Below are 15,784 nucleotides of genomic sequence, written 5' to 3' on the forward strand. Positions count from 1 at the left end.
CTGTCTGACTGACGCTTGTCTAGTGTAGACCCCCAATATCCTTATTGAAAGCCCTAGAGCACGAAGGAAGCCTTAGCTTCTATCTTCCTGAGTTCCAAAAGTAGGGGATCTGACCCAACCATATCCCTAAATATGGAGGTGAGGGAGGCGGAGATAAATCCTCACATCCCCAAATCCTCAGGTAACTGAAGCAATTCACAAAGGCACAAGCCCTCCCTGGCCAGTCAGAAGGGAGATAGAGGAGATCCCAGGCCACTGAAGCCCCTGCCCCAGGGAACAGTTCACTAGGGCAGCTTGGGGGAGTGGGGGTAGGGAGAGGCCAAGGCAACTCTGCTCAGAGGAGAGAGAACAAAACCAGAGCTGGGGAAAGTCCTGACCTTAGCAGCTCAGATCCCCAGGAGCTCCCAGTGAATGGGGATTCCTAAGGATTTAAAGGCAGAGAAGTTTAAGAAGCTTCTATTTTGAATCCAGGCTAAGGGCTCCTTCTGTTTCTCAGCTCCTCCCTCGAGTTTTGGGGCAAGATCTGAATTAACAACCAAAAACCCTAGAGCCCTCTCCTTTGAAAGGAGCCTGGACAGCAGATTTAAGGGCTCTCCCTCGCTGGAAACCCACCCCCAGCCCACCCCATACACACACACTCAGAGTCCACCCCCAGGGTCAGCTTCAACTTCCTCAAATGAGCCTGAGAAAACACTGAGATCCTGGGCAGAGAATTCCTCACCAATGACCAGGAAGAGTTGCATACTGTTTTCTCCTACGATCCGCCAAACGACTCAAGAAAAATGGGGAAGGAGAGGAATTAAAATCCCATTTGTGCTAAGGAAATTTAAATGTAGTTGAGACCAGACCCCTGAACTGTCTGGCCTCTGGGTGCAATGCTCTTAAGACCTGGCAGGCTGGAAGAAATTTCTTCTTCCCTCCCCTCACAACTATCCCCTACCAACGAAGCCCAGCACTCCAGGAAGCAATGGGCACAAAAGAGAAACTTCAAAAATGCAAAGCTAGGCGGTCTCTCCTAGGGGCTAACCCCATAGCCCTAGCCACTCAACTGGAACCTGGAGGCGGGAGGCGCTTCCCAGTTATCAGCTCGCTGAGGGATGGGAGGGTTTTCCAAGGGGGAAGGGGATAAACAAAATGGAAACAGAGTAATATAAAGGAAACCCAAATGTCTGAGGGGCAAAAATGAACTTACAAACCCCAGAAGGGCATAGGGAGATGCCTAAGTAGGCAGGGCAAATCCAAAACCCCAATCCCACAGGTCAAACCAGGGGCCTTGCAGGCCTTAGACCCAAGCCAGAGCATCACCTCAAAGTCTGGAAGACACTCCCAGACACTTTGCTAGTACCAGGGTCAGGGAGATAGGCCCTGAAGGTCTCAGGCTAGGGTGACATTCCCAAACCCCAGAGGCTTCTCCAACTTCTGCTCTAAACTGGCAGGGCCCACAAGAGGGACAGAGCTCGCAAGGCCTCAGCCCTGGGAAGAGACCCTGCTTCCCAGGGGGGGTGCCCCAAGTCTTCACCTCAAACTGCCAGGGGGCAGCCTGAAGCCTGATGGGGGGATAACCCCCTTACCCACAGTCCCCACTTCAAGCATCAGGGCTGCAGGGCTAGAGACCTCAGGCTTAAGCGGGGGCCAGCCAACAACTCCGGCTCACCCACCCTGCTCCAATCTAGCAGGGCTCACGAGGTGATGGAGCTCAGCAGACCCCAGGCCTGAGGAGGTGTCACTAAGTGACCGGGGGCGTCCCCAGCGCCAGGTCCTAACTGGCAGGGCCCGAAATGGCACGGGGTTTGGGAGGCCACAGGCCTGGGGGTCCCCCACCCCAATGCCCCTGGGGTGCCCCAGCCCCGCTCCAGCCCATCGGCTGCACCTCGTGCAGCGCAAGGAGCTGGGCCGGCTCCGGGAGGGGTAGAACGCAGCGCACCCGCCCTCCATCTGTCCGCCCGTCGGTCCTCAGGTCCCTCAGTCCGCCGGCCCCCTGGCTCTACCCACCCTGGGGCTGGTGGTGGGCGCGGGCCGGGCCTAGGCCCACGCCCGGCCCCGGTTCCCGCCTGCCCTCCTCCCTCGCCACCCAGCCCACCCCACCCCCCCAGTGCTCGGCCTCGTTTCGTCACCGGATCCCCTGGAATGGGGGACGCGGGCGCGAAATACGAACCCAGCCACCGGCAGCTCCCTCCCCACGTGCGCTCGGGCCGCGCCGCGGAGGACTGCCCGAGGAGGGGGCGCCTCACCTTTGCCCTCCATGGCGTGCACGAAGTCCCCCTGGTACAGCTGGCTGCGCAGCTTCTCCTCCAGGCTGAAGCCGCGGACGCTGACGATCTCCTCCACGTCCGACAAGTCCTCGTTCTCGTCGTATCTCTGGCGGTCAATCGGGCGCTGCAGGGACCCAAACCAGAGAGCCCGGGACATTACTGGGGGAAGTGGGGGTCGCCTCTCACCCTGGGCCCAGCTCGAACAGGTGCAGGAGCCGCGCGCCCCCTGCACCCCACCACTGCGACCGGAGCAACTTTGCGCAAAAGCCAAAGATGCTGAAAATGGGGATAATGAGAGGGGCCCGCGCCCCCAGGGTCAAGCTGCGCCCTAAACAGGGCACTCCCCTCCTGCATCTTTGGAGGCCATGGGAGGGATATCTGGGGGAGTCTCCCTTGCCCCCCACCCCCGAGAGGTGTTAGGTTTTGCCCACTCGGCCGGGAGCCTGGTTATGTAACCCGCGAGGGGGGCTCGGCGCACGGGCTGGCGGGGCATTTGTAGGCCCCGGGAGGAGCCGCCGCAGCGCCCGGCTCGGCGCTAACAGCAGCCCTGGCGGCCACAGCGGCAGAGCCGGGAAGCCGGAACCGGGGGCCGGCGGCATTTCTAAGACTGGAGCCGCCCCCGAGCTACGGGGGAAGCTGGAAAGCTGAAATGGAAGGGCTGAGACCCCAGCCGCCCCCGCCGACCGACCGCCAGTGCAAGAAGAAGAGATGGGAGGGGGGGTTCGGGGCTTGGGAGGGGGAGAGGCAGACGGCCCGCCACAAAGCTCCCATCGGAGACCCCAAAACGCACCAGCAGCTGTCTCATCTCCCCACAAGCGCGCGCGCACACTCACTTCCTAAGGAGAATCCCCCGCCACTCCCCGCATCCCCTGCCTCCTCCCTCCACCGCCGAGCGCCCAGCCCCGCAGCCCCCCAGATTCCGGGCGAACCCCGAGCCCGCTGAGCGCCCCCCTCCACGCCTTTCCCCGCTACCACCTCCCCACTTAAGTGTCTGAGACTCTGAGCCTCACAAGGGACTGGAGGAGTAAGCTGCCTTCTTCCTTTTGCATGCAATTTATTATATATTTTTTCCGGTCCTCTTGCAAAATACAGAAAAGGAAAGAAAAGGCAGCAAGAAACAACAACAAAAAAAATAGATCTATCATATACCAGATACAGATTTGGAAAAAAAAAAAAAAAAAGCTACACACCAATCTTCTTCCAGAGTCTTTCTCTGCCTCCATTTTTTTAGGAGAGTTCACCAATTAATTGTCAACACTCCTGCCCCCTGCATTTTGGCGGAGGGGGGAAGGAGGGAAGACCAAAGAAAACAAACCAAAAAATAAATAAATAAAGCTAGCCAGAGCCGAGATCTACAAAGTTTTGCACCAACACTTAAGCAGATCCGTTTGCAAAGTCCTAGGAAACCATTTTCAGCAGTTGTGGGGGGAGGCGTCGACGTCATAATCCCCGGAACGTAAACATTGTTGCCGATCGCGCTCCGAGCCCGCGGCCCGGCTTGGGGGGGGCACTCGGCCCGGGATGGGGGTGGGCGGGGGCGGTGGCCTGAGGAGGTGTGGGGCGGGGAGGGCGCCCGGGAGGCACCGGGCGCCGTTAGCGCCCTGGCATCGCTGTTTTGTTGTTGGGTCACGAGTGCGCCTCTGCACGCAGGCGCCGCCGCCGCCCGGGAGTTGTGTGCAGAGCTGACTTTTGGAAGGGCTGAGTTGCAGGCGGCGGGCGCATCCCGGAGATGGCGGGGCAGGGAGGAAGGGAAGGAGGGAGGGGGTGGGGAGGGAGGTGCAGATTTGCACGGCTGGCCTCAGCGGGAGGCGCGGAAATGCAAGCCGAGCATGCTGGAGTGAAAGCCCCCGGGGCCTGGCACCCCCCAAAAACGACCTCCCACCTCAATCCCTGCCCCCATTGCCCACGGCCCCCACGGGCTACCCCTCTTCCTCTTCCTTCACTCACCTCACCTCGTTACCTACGTGGCCGACCCAAATTCAAAACATTTTGTGTATATATAATTTTTTTTTCTTTTCTACTACGTCTTTTTTTGGGGGGATCCTCTCTAGATCCCCATAAGCGGACCTGCCATACGGAGGAGGCATTTGGGGGCTCAGGAAGAAATTAGCGCAGCTCCATACCTGTACGGACTGCATAGCTTTTAAACTCCTGGACTCAAAGATAAGGATCCACATACACACAGGTACAGGAAATACAGCCAGACCAAAGCCTTTTCAGACCCGAGCTGACCGGAAGACGTTGCCTTTCATTCATTCACTCTGCCCGCGTCTGTGGAGTCCTTTACTAGGCGACAAGCCCTGGAAGAGAAGTTGGACATTTTTTAAAGGTCCCTGCGCTCGCCAAGCGGAGGAAATAGATGCTCAGGAGTGAACTACCGAGAGAATCGGATCTGGCGCCTCCTAACGCAGCTGGCAAACATGCGAAGGGTAAGCCCTTACTGGCGGTTTACAGGAGAAATGTCGGTGGAAAGGTGTAAGGCGCTGGGATGGGGCACGGGGAACTTTGGGCACCCCTTGATTAAGCCTACAGCGCTTCTTGGCGGAGGTATGGGCACCCTCTATACAAATATGGAGTATCATTAGATCTCGGTATGCTGTCCACATACCTAGTTCACTGTGACCACCCCCAAAACTGGAATCCTAAACGTGTTATCCTGTTAAGTCCATCATGAACAACAGTCAGGTCGACTTTAGTTATGAGGAAAGCTGGCCCTAAACATTCTTCCAGCCCAACTAGGCCTGATCTTGGAGGTAAAGATCACGATGAGATGACATGGCACCAGGGCTATAGTAAAGGAGCCTTATACCTGCTCATAGCAGGCTTTGCAAACAAACTTCCCATACTTTTAATTTTGCTTCTCTCATGAACCCTGTGGGATAGTTGGAGCAAATCATTTTGCAGATGGGAAACTGAGGCTCAGAGAAGTTTTGAATCTGGATGATTGCTCTACCCTCATATCCTCCCCGTGTCAACACAGTGATCAGACAGATAAGTGGAGAGGAAGTGGCTTCCCCATCAGAGATCAGATGTGAGCCGTCAGCTCAGTATTGGTCACCGTAAGAGACAGCTTCCCCCTCACTCACCTTGAAGTTTCCTGTCCTATCTTTCTGTATTTTTTTCCACCTACCCTCCAAAGACGACTCTTTGAAGTCTGTTTTAATCCAAGTCCACTAGCTGGCGAACATCAACATTTTTTCCAAACTGAAATCGCCCACCTTGGCTTAATGGGGGTGAGAAGGGTTTTGCCTTCAGCCTCTGTCAAGAACCAGGGACCGTTTTATTTGCTTCTCTCTTTCTCACAAGAACCCTTTAAGGGAAATAGTTTTGTTATTCCTCATTTTGCAGATAAGGAAACTGTAACTCAGAAAGGGAAAGCCAATCACCCAAGATCACACAGCTTATATAAATGGGGTTGCTGGGGCTCAGACTGGAGCCTGGCTCGAACATCACATCCTTTTTTTGGATATTGACCATCTTCACTGCTCCCACATAATGAGATAAATGTGTTCAAAGGAGGGTGCAGTGGGCTGGAAGGTCATGAGTTAAGTGCAGTAAAGCAAAACTGTGAAATAAAACACTTGGTCTTAATTCTCCTTTCCTCCCAAAGACCCTACTGCCTCCCCATGAGGTCTCATGGTGTCCCCAAAAGCTGGTATCAGGAAAAGACCCAATGGCAGACACCTTAGTGTAAAAACAGTTAAGTCCATATATCACCCCGATGGGGAGTTCCTGGCCTGTCAGAGTGGGAAGGGGTTGAGTAGTCACCTAATTTAATCCCCTCCCTCTACAAACCGCCAGGAAACCACAGACCAGAGAGAAGAATGGGCCAGCCGGGGGTTTGTTCCCCTTTGACGCCCCCAGAATGCCTACCCTGCCGCCCGCTACTAAGTGGTCACTCAATAAATGTTGGGCCCTTGATGGATCACCTTCCCAGCAATATTTGCATTTTCTCTTTATCAGTAATTGGCAGATGAAAGGCTTTGTCCTCCTGTTGAAAGAATTCCAGGCATTTGCTCGAAGTGGGGGGAGGAGGTTATGTTGGGCCGAAGGGGGAAGGGCCAAGACCCTTGAGCTCCTTGGCTAATTGTCCTCGAGGAGTGGACTGTAGGTGAGAGAGCGGAGGGAAGCTTAAGGTGATTCCCCAGGAGAGGGTTGTTTGTTTGTTTGTTTTTTCTTGCAGGAAAAAAAAAGACCAGGCCAGTTGTATTTGAAACATAATAATAATGACTTCCTGGAGCCTCTTGCTCATTCTTAACAAAAGGCCCAGTCAGGTCCTGGCTGTATTGGCCCCCTTCATTCATTTCTTCATTCATCAAAGGTTGATTGAGCAGCTCTGTGCTCTAAAGACAGAAGATGGAAAAACCAGCTCCGATTGTAGACTTACTCCAGCCTGGGCAAGGGGTGGGCCGCCAGCTTCCCAAGCAAGTTAGGAAGGGCTGATACTCTATGGAACTCTCAGAATCCAGCATTTTCACACTGTTAGAAACTGAAGCTGTCATATTCATGTATAATTATAATAGCTGCTGATTTTTGAGAGCTTACTATGTCTTTGAGCAAAGCCTCTCACATTTGCTATCTCTGAATACTCATCAAAGTTCTATGAGGGAGGGTCTGTAATTGCCCACTTTTACAGCTGAGGCTCACAGAGAGGTCAAGCAACTTGCCCACATTCTACGGCTGTGAAATGGCAAAGACAGGATTTGAACCCAGGGCTTGTAGGAATCCAGAGCCCACAGGCTTCTCACTATAACTCCCTGCAGGGCTGTCCCATAGAACATAAAGATGGAAATATTCTATGTCTGTGCTGTCTAATATAGGAGCTTCTAGACACATGTGACTGTTGAACACTTGAAATGTGGGTAGTGGGATTAAGGAACTGAATGTTGAATTTTATTTAATTTTAATTAAATTTAAATATATGTAGCTAGTGTCTATCTTACTGGACAGTGCAACCTTAGAGTGTTTTCCAGAGTTTATCTCGGGGGAAGGAGGCCAGGGATATCTGCAAAGGTTTTCTAGAAGGAGCCATCTGGTACAATGTGAATGTTTGGAGTGTTAGCCCTTAAACCACCCATTCTGAGTGCCTGCCAAGAGCATGGCACTGTAGGCACCTGGGGATGCCAGTCGGATATAAAATTGTCCCACCTACCCAGATCTGACAAACTTCTCAAGGACAGATAATTGGTGATGGGGCAGGAAGCCTTAGAAATGGATAACTACTTCCTGATATATATCCTATTGTCAGACTGAAACCCAAAGATGCAATTCATTGTAGCCCTGTTTCCAATAGGAAAAGATTGAAAATGATCTAAAAGTTGGGGAACTGATTAAATAATCCTTGGACCATTTATCTGCCCAATGAAATGCTATCAAATCATTAAAAAGAATAAGGTAGCTCTATATATACTGATGTAAAATGATTTCATGATATCCTTAAATTAAAACAAGGTGCAGAATAATACTAAATTGTGATGACCACTTATGTAAACCAAAGGGGATATATCTATATCTACATATTTTTTTTATATGCACAGAAAATTTTCTTTGGAAAGAAATACAATTTTTGAATGGGGAAAAGAACTGGGAAAAGAGAAGAAAACTTTTTCTTTGGTACAGTGTGAAATTTTTACCATGTATATGCATTAGTGTTGCCTGATTTTGAACCTTATAGATTTAATTTCATTTTATATGTGCTTTTTTGAATTTTATACTATGTAGATGTATTACCTACTCAAAATTGAATTTCATTTTATTTGTGCTTTTTGAGCCTATGAGTTTCAAAATCAGGCCAGTCTAAACCAAATAAATATTATTTAGTTATAAATACATAAGTGGTAAAGCATAAATAAAAGCAAAGGAGTGATTAACACAAAATGCAGGAAAAAACTCAACTCTGGGGCAGGGAATATAAACAGTGAAAGGTACTGGTGATTTTCTGTTTCTTAATCTAGATGGTGGACAGCTGAGTGTAATTCTTTAAGAGTACATAAATATTTTATAAATTCGATTGTATTTTTGAAATGTTCCACTATTTAAAAATTGTTTTAAAATTGCTTTCTTTCTCTCCCACCCCCAGTTTCTCCTCTCCACACTCCCATCCCCAGAAAACTTAGCAAGTCTCTTGGGTATCCTTCTAGAAGTGGTTTATGCTCTTATGAACATCTACATGTATCTTCTTTCATTATTGTGTCACACAAATATACACACTGTCCTTCCCCTTCCTTTTTCACTTAATGTGATCTGTAGAACTGCCTCATTCTAAAATATTTAAGGATGAGGTAAATCTGAATGTTGTGATACAGAAAAATTCAAGATTGGTTAAGAAACAAAATAAGTCACAGGATAACATGTATGTAATGATCCCATTTATATTAAAACAAACTATAGGTAACGTATAGATATGCAAAAGAGAAAAAGAAAGAAAGGAAGAGAGAAAGAGAAAGAAAGGCTTGAAGAATAACAAACCATTGTTTGATCACTTCTGAGGAGAGGAGAAAATTTTGAGGGGGTTATATAGTCTATACTTATATATTACTTGCATTTTTAACAACCAGTATGCCCTTTTAAATTTATCAAATATTTCAAACATAAAGAAACGCATAGAAAATAAATAAATAAATATATATATATATATATATATATATAGCAAGGATTTGTGTATCCAGCACCTTTTTCCAAACCGTAGAGTTTTGCCATATTTTGTGTTATTTTTGCAATTCAATAAGTACTCTGGGACAACAGACCACACACTATTACAGTTAAAGTGGGTGTAGTTCCCAGAGACTTTTGTTTGTTTTGGTTTTTGTTTTGCTCCTCAGTCCTTGTGGATTGAAGTATCTGAGTAAGAAAGAGCAGAATTACACATGGCCTTAGTGTCGGGCTTTGGTCATTTGGGGAAGACAGGTTTATGTCTAGAGTTTTGCATATTCTAATATCTCTCTTCCTGCGTGAGAATTGGAAGGAATCTTGGAAATAACAGGTGAGTGAATCAAGGGGTTAACGCCAGGAAGAGAGTCATAAAAGTTCAAAGATACTTTCAAAACTTGCATCTTTGGATCGATGGACAAGTGTGTTAACCAATGGAACTCAAAATACAAGCATTACTTCATCATGCTAAGTTATCATTGGTTGGCAATCCTAGAGGGCTGGACAGCCGGGCTGGCAGTTAACCCTTTCGGGGACGATCATGCCCTTTGCATTCACTTCATTTTGAAAGATGAAGCAGGGACAGATGAAGAGCCTAGAAAGGTCCCCAAACCTTCAAGTGCCACCTTTGGTTCTCACCCCAGAAGAAAGAGTTTCGCCCTGCAAAGAAACACTCGGGGACAAATTTCCTGGAGAAAAGTTTTGAACTTTTAAAATGCAGAATCAGCTGACCTTGCTTAGTAAGAGGAGAGGGGAGGAGAGAGAAGTTTGATTCACTTTTTGTGCTGTCAGAACAGAGACCAATGTTGGAGATGATTCCATTAATCTTACAGAGCGATCAGTCATTGAGAGGATTGAATTGCATTTCCTGCCCAAAGATGTAGAGACAGATGACCTCTGCAGCAGCCCTCAGACCCCCCAGTTCACAGCTGGAGAGAGGATGTGTCAGCATTTACTTTCCGTCTCACCCTGCCCTTTGTTCAAAATTCAAACTCTTTGTGTTCAGGCTGCTGCAAGGGTTTTTATAGTTGTTGATGCTGCTGGTTTTGTTTTTTGTTTTTTTGGTTTTTTGTTTTTAACCTCCCACGTCTTGTAACTTCTGAGAAACAAACTCTATTTGGCAGAAGGTAACATCTGGAGGTGCCCCAGAGAGGGAACCAGAATAGACGTGGGGGAATATTAAGAGAGGCCATTGGGGCTTTTGGATTTCATTATTGCCCCTTCCTGGGCTCCCTGAATGTTGCAGGCTGAACTGGATGGAGCCAGAAATCCAGCAAAACTAATAATAATGCTTCATGTTTACATGGTTCTATTACAAAAAAGCTTTTACATGCGTTACCTCATGTAAGAAAACTGCTAGAACAGAAGTATTTACATAAAGGAACATTCTAAATTCCCAAATGTGGGACTTCCCCGGTGGTCCAGTGGCCAAGACTCCACGCTCCCAGGGCAGGGGGCCTGGGTTCAGTCGCTGGTCAGGGAACTAGATCCCGCATGCTGCAACTAAGAGTTTGCATGTTGCAACTAAGATCCCCCCACGCAGCAGCAAAGATCCCGCGTGCCGCAACCAAGACCCGGCGCAGCCAAATAAATTAATAAATAAAATAAATAAATTCCCAGATGTAATGAGCTACATGACCTTGGACCAAGGGCCCAAAGTGAGCCTCAGTTATCCCACCTGTAGAATGGGGGTCATGATATCAAATGTATAAGACTTAATATGACAATTGAATGAGTCAAAGCTCTGCAACAGGGTGGTCAGTAAATGGTGTGTCTTCATTAAAATGAAGGCGACCACCTGGACTTCATAACCCTAACTAGTTGGGGAATCAAGAAAGTTGGTTTTCGGAACTTCCCTGGTGGACCAATAGTTAAGACTCCACACTTCCTATGCAGGGGGCACGGGTTCAATCCCTGGTCAGGGAACTAAGATCCCACATGCCACAACTAAGACCTGGCGCAGCCAAATAAATAAATATATAATAAATATTTTTTTAAAAAGAAAGAGTGGACTTCCCTGATGGCACAATGGTTAAGAATCCACCTGCCAATGCAGGGGACACGGGTTCAAGCCCTGGTCCGGGAAGATCCCACATGCTGTGGAGCAACTAAGCCCATGTGCCACAACTACTGAGCCTGTGCTCTAGAGCCCGTGAGCCACAACTACTGAGCCCGCGAGCCACAACTACTGAAGCCCGCGCACCTAGAGCCCGGGCTCTGCAACAAGAGAAGCCACCACAATGAGAAGCCTGCGTGCGCACTGCAACGAAGAGTCACCCCCGCTCACCGCAAATAGAGAAAGCCCACGCGCAGCAACGGAGACCCAACACAGCCAAAAATAAATAAATAAATAAATAAATTATTAAAATAAAAGAAAGAAAGAAATTTAGTTTTCAGGAATTCCCTGGCGTTCCAGTGGTTAGGACTCTGCCCTTCCACTGCAGGGGTCACGGGTTTGATCCCTGGTCCCGCGAACTAAGATCCCACAAGCGGCGTGGCAAGGCCAAAAAAAAAAAAAAAGAAGAAATTTAGTTTTCCCCCAAGAGGAGGGCTGCCTGAGATGAGTGCAACAGCCCTGCTTTTCTCTCCAACATTCTTTCTCTCCCCAACAGGTCTCCTTCAAAGTCTGAACACGCCGAACTATTTTGAGTCCTTTGAATAAACCTGCTTTCTCTCCTCCAGACCTTTGCCTATGCTCTCTCCACTCAGAGCACTCTCTCCTGCCAGCCCTCCTCCTCTTATTTATAATAGAATAATATAATAGCTCTTATTTATCCTCCTGGCATCATCCGAGATGGCTTCTCTTTGCTGGCCCCTCATAATGCTTATCACATTATTTTTTTGTTGCTTACGCTCTCACCAGACAGTGAGCCCTGGGAGGGCAAGGACCCTGTCTCTCTCATTCATTGATGTATCTTCAAGGTAGCACAGTGCCAGCACCTACTCTAAAAGTGTCTAATGGAAGTCCAGCACCCCTAACTTTCCTACCCTAGTCCCCAAATTCCTCCCCTTCAGAAAGCTAGCAATAAAAGTGCTAAGATTTTCTCTTTTCCTAGCGATCCATTGTATAACACCCTTTGCAGATGGAGTCAGTGGCTTTTTAACCCTCCTCGAAATGACAGTCAGTAATTCACCAATTATTTATTAAGTGCCTCCTAGATTCATACACAGAGCCGACTTTATAGGAAACCCTCTTCTTCACCCCGCAACACCTATCTATGGCCGAGAGCAGCCCTTTTATCCCGGTGAGGCTAGGATGTTCTGAAATGAGATGGACCGTTGGCTCTTATCCCCAGCCTGAAGAGAGAAATCTTGCCCATTGCAAATTGAGAGCAGGTAAGTTTGCCCAGTTTACCTTAGCACAAAACCCTTTCTCATCCAGAGCACTTCTCACAATTATAATAAAATGCTCATGTATTAATAGTGTACTGTGTGTCTGTCCCACTGAAAGGAGAAGTCTCTGAGATGTGGTCTTGCTCACTGCTTATCCTCAACCCCTAGGGACGGGCTCATAAAATATACTCAACAAACATCTGTTGAATGAATGAGTCCTACAAACTCCAAAATATGTCTGTTTTCAGCTTGATCAACTAAACCTTAAAGTGTACCTCTTTGAAGAAGAGGCAAGGGTTCTAAGAGGCCCTCTTGAAGTGCAACAGACAAGGTGGTGGCCTGGGGGAGGCAGTGCTCTACGCTTTTCTAGCTCCAAAGCCCAGGCTCTCCTTCACTCTATTCCAGACTGCCTCCCAGGTTCAGGGTTCATGAGATCTGCTGGGCAGAAACCGAGCCGCTGGGCCACCAGGGGGCAGGGGACCAGCTGTCAATGCTGGCAGCTGAGGCCTGCAAACACGCATCCCACCCCAGACCCCAGACCCTCGGAGTCTGGGAGGCCCCTCAAGCTGTTACTGCTGGATGGGGTGGGGGAGGCCCTATTTGCATGTGAGTGTGGCTTTCGGTGGGATCGGTAGCACTCTGTCACTAGCCACTTTCTAGATCTCCCAGCTTGATGGCCTGGAGGCTGGAGACCTAGGACAGAAGGGGGTGGGGCGCAGAGCCAGCTCTGGGGGCAGGGCAAGGACTGGTGGGCCTCTGGGTCACCAACAGCCCCAAAACGAACTAGGCGGCCTTCATCTTCTGCTCCTAATCTCTAAAATCGATTCGTCAGCCTGAGCTTCGACTCCAGTCTCAACGTCAGCATCTCCCACAAGCGATCTCGCGCTTAATGTCTGCCCCCGGCAAAGCATAGACTCCTGAATACAGCTTTGTGAGCCCTCCACTCACCTGGGTTAACTTACCAGCCTTCCAGATCTTCAACTCTTGGAACTGGAACAAAGTTTGATGCTCCTTTTGTTTCCAACGCAAGGCACTCAGTAGGTGCACAGCAAAAAGTGCATGATGGGTTCCTGTGTTTTTCCAGACTTAGCCTGTGAGCTGTGTGCCTTTGGGGGAAGTGACTTCACCTCTCTGAATCTCATTTTTATGATGGGAAAAATAATAGATTGTTGGGGGGATGAAATGAGATCATGGAAACACCAGCCATAACACTCCATATTTCCTTTTTCTGCTTCCATTTGCTCTGTAGCACTGATCACCATCTATCATATATTTTACTTATTTTGTTTAGTTTTTTTTTCTCCTCCCACTAGGATGTCAACTCTGCAAGGCAGGGATTTTATTCTGTTTTGTTTGCCTCTGTACCCCCAGCCTCTCAAACAGAGCTTGGCATGTTGTAAGTTTTCAGTAAATATTTGTTGAATAAATGAATGGATGGATATAAAGTGATTAGTACTCAATAAGTGCCCCATAATGGTAGCTATCGTAGTTTACCATTCTGATTAAGAACTCAGTCTCTGGAATCTAATTGAAAGCAGCGTAATTAGGACAGGGGAAGTTTAACATTGTGATAGGAAGTTAGGCACTCTGGCTTAGAAATCCTGTCTGCACCATTTACTAGCTGTGTGATCTGGAACAAGTAACTTCACCTTCCTAAGGCTCAGTTTCCTCATCTGTAAAATGGAGGTAATAATACTACCTCCCTGGTAGGATGTGAGGATAGAATGAGATGGTAAATGCAAAGCACTTAGTAGAGTGCCTGGCACATAATAAGTGCTCAATAAACAATGGTCATCATTACTCATTATAGTAACACTCAGACTAGGGGTAACTTCTGAGCCAATTAAACAGTTTTAAGTGCTTAGCTCCAAGCACTTAAAATAGGTAAGGGTCCAGCAAGCTCAATTAATGTTTGTTAAACTTTATCCATGAGTTCCTCAAGGAACGGGATTTTGTTTACATTGTCATGATCTTGGCCCCCAGTAGATGCTAATTAATGTTAAAACATGTTGGAAAAATTACACACTGAACTCGATGAGTGAGAACATAGAATAGCTATTAGAATAATAATATCAATTGCCTACTATGTGCCAGGCATGGTGTTGGGTGCTAGAGATATGGCAACGAGCTGAAACAAACATGGTGGTCATGACTTTCAGGCTAGTGAAACTTAGCAGAGGGGAGACTTTGTACCAACAGTTGCACAGATAGAACACTGCAACGGATCAGTGAATCACAGCAGAGAAGTATATGAGGCTACGAGATATATAATATGGGCGGGGCGAGGAGGGGGTTGACCCAGGCTGGGATTGAGGAGGAAGTCAAGGAGCTGTTCCAAGGAAGTGAGGCACAGAGCTGAGCTCTGAGGAGTTAAGCTGAGTGTGGGGGAAGTGTTCTCAGCAGAAAAAATATCAGATGCAAAGGCCTCATGATGGGGGAGCACATACAGTAAAGGAACTGAAAAAAGGCCCATATGACCCAAATGTAGTGAGCTGCTGGTGGGGGTTAGGGATGAAATAAACTGGAAAAATAAGTAGGAACTTTAAGAACTAATTGGGCAGTATCTGATAAAGCTGAAGGAACATGCAGCCTATGATCCTGCAGTTCTGTGCTAGGAACCTTCTAGAGAAACAGACACAAGTGCACCAGGAAGCATGAACAAGGATGGTATCCCCAGCTGCATTGTATGCAACTCAGAAAACTTGGAACAACTCAAATGTTCATCGACAGGGTAGTGGACACATTACAGATATGTCTTTCTTGGGTTTCCCAGAAAGCAGAGTCTGAATCAAAAGTTTGCATTGTACTTTATTGGGAAGTGCAGTCCAAGGAAACAAGAGTGCAGAAAAGGGGGAGTGAGGCAGGGAAAGCGGGTGAGTCAATGAGAGTACGGAGAAGAGGCCATATTTACTATGGCAACTTAGGACAGTTCTGGGGAGAGAAAGAAGGGAGAAGAATTATCTACTGGCTTCTGATCAAAGGTTTGCCCCATGGGGTGTAAACTTCCTTCTTCTTCAGCATTACCCACATGTGAACACCTAGGCAGTCACTCAGTGTCACACAGGGAAGCCCAGATGGAGGCCATTTGGTCAGAGCCCACGCAGAATCGGTCAACATAGTAATTAACGGTTAGGATGAAACAAGTGGCCAAAGGAAATCACCTGAGAGGGGAGGCGGAGAAGCTCTGAAGAAGCCTGTGACAGGTACCTTGTAAGGTGGAATACTGTGCAGCAGTGAAAAAGAATGACCTAGAGCTCCTTGTGTCTACAAGATGACTCTGACCAAAAATTGTTGAACTGGAAGGCAAGTTGCAGAAGTAGGCACACAGTAAAGCTTATATAAAGTTCAAAAACAGGCCAAAGTAAACAGTGTATATAGAAAAGCAATGTTACAGTAAAGGATAAATCCAAAACCGAGGATAGTAGTTACTTCTGGGGAGTGAGGGGGAGGAGATTGGGATGGGGCGATGGAGAATTTCAATGAGAAATGCTGGTAATGTTAGGGTTTTTCTTGTTACTATTGTTCTTTTTTCTTTTTCTTTCTTTTTTTTT

General features: G+C 47.9%; 1 protein-coding gene across 3 annotated transcripts in view; it reads right to left on the reverse strand.

Moving 5' to 3' along the window:
- Positions 1 to 3,879, reverse strand: part of KDM2B (lysine demethylase 2B) — a 120,776-nt gene extending 116,897 nt beyond the window's left edge. Inside the window, exons 1-2 of one of the 3 annotated variants that reach the window (XM_061170531.1) lie at positions 3,625 to 3,879; positions 2,232 to 2,376 (exon numbers count right to left, since the gene is read on the reverse strand). In XM_061170531.1, the coding sequence (XP_061026514.1) occupies positions 2,232 to 2,376; positions 3,625 to 3,696 (217 nt within the window). In that variant the 5' untranslated portion in view covers positions 3,697 to 3,879. Of the gene's footprint in view, positions 1 to 2,231; positions 2,377 to 3,262; positions 3,331 to 3,442; positions 3,497 to 3,624 lie in introns of those variants that run through there. The other 2 variants (XM_061170533.1, XM_061170532.1) reach the window with 2 other exon arrangements.
- Positions 3,880 to 15,784: the final 11,905 nt, after the last annotated feature.

Source organism: Eubalaena glacialis, chromosome 15 (genome assembly GCF_028564815.1).
Source record: "Eubalaena glacialis isolate mEubGla1 chromosome 15, mEubGla1.1.hap2.+ XY, whole genome shotgun sequence".
In the NCBI taxonomy this organism is placed as follows: domain Eukaryota; kingdom Metazoa; phylum Chordata; class Mammalia; order Artiodactyla; family Balaenidae; genus Eubalaena; species Eubalaena glacialis.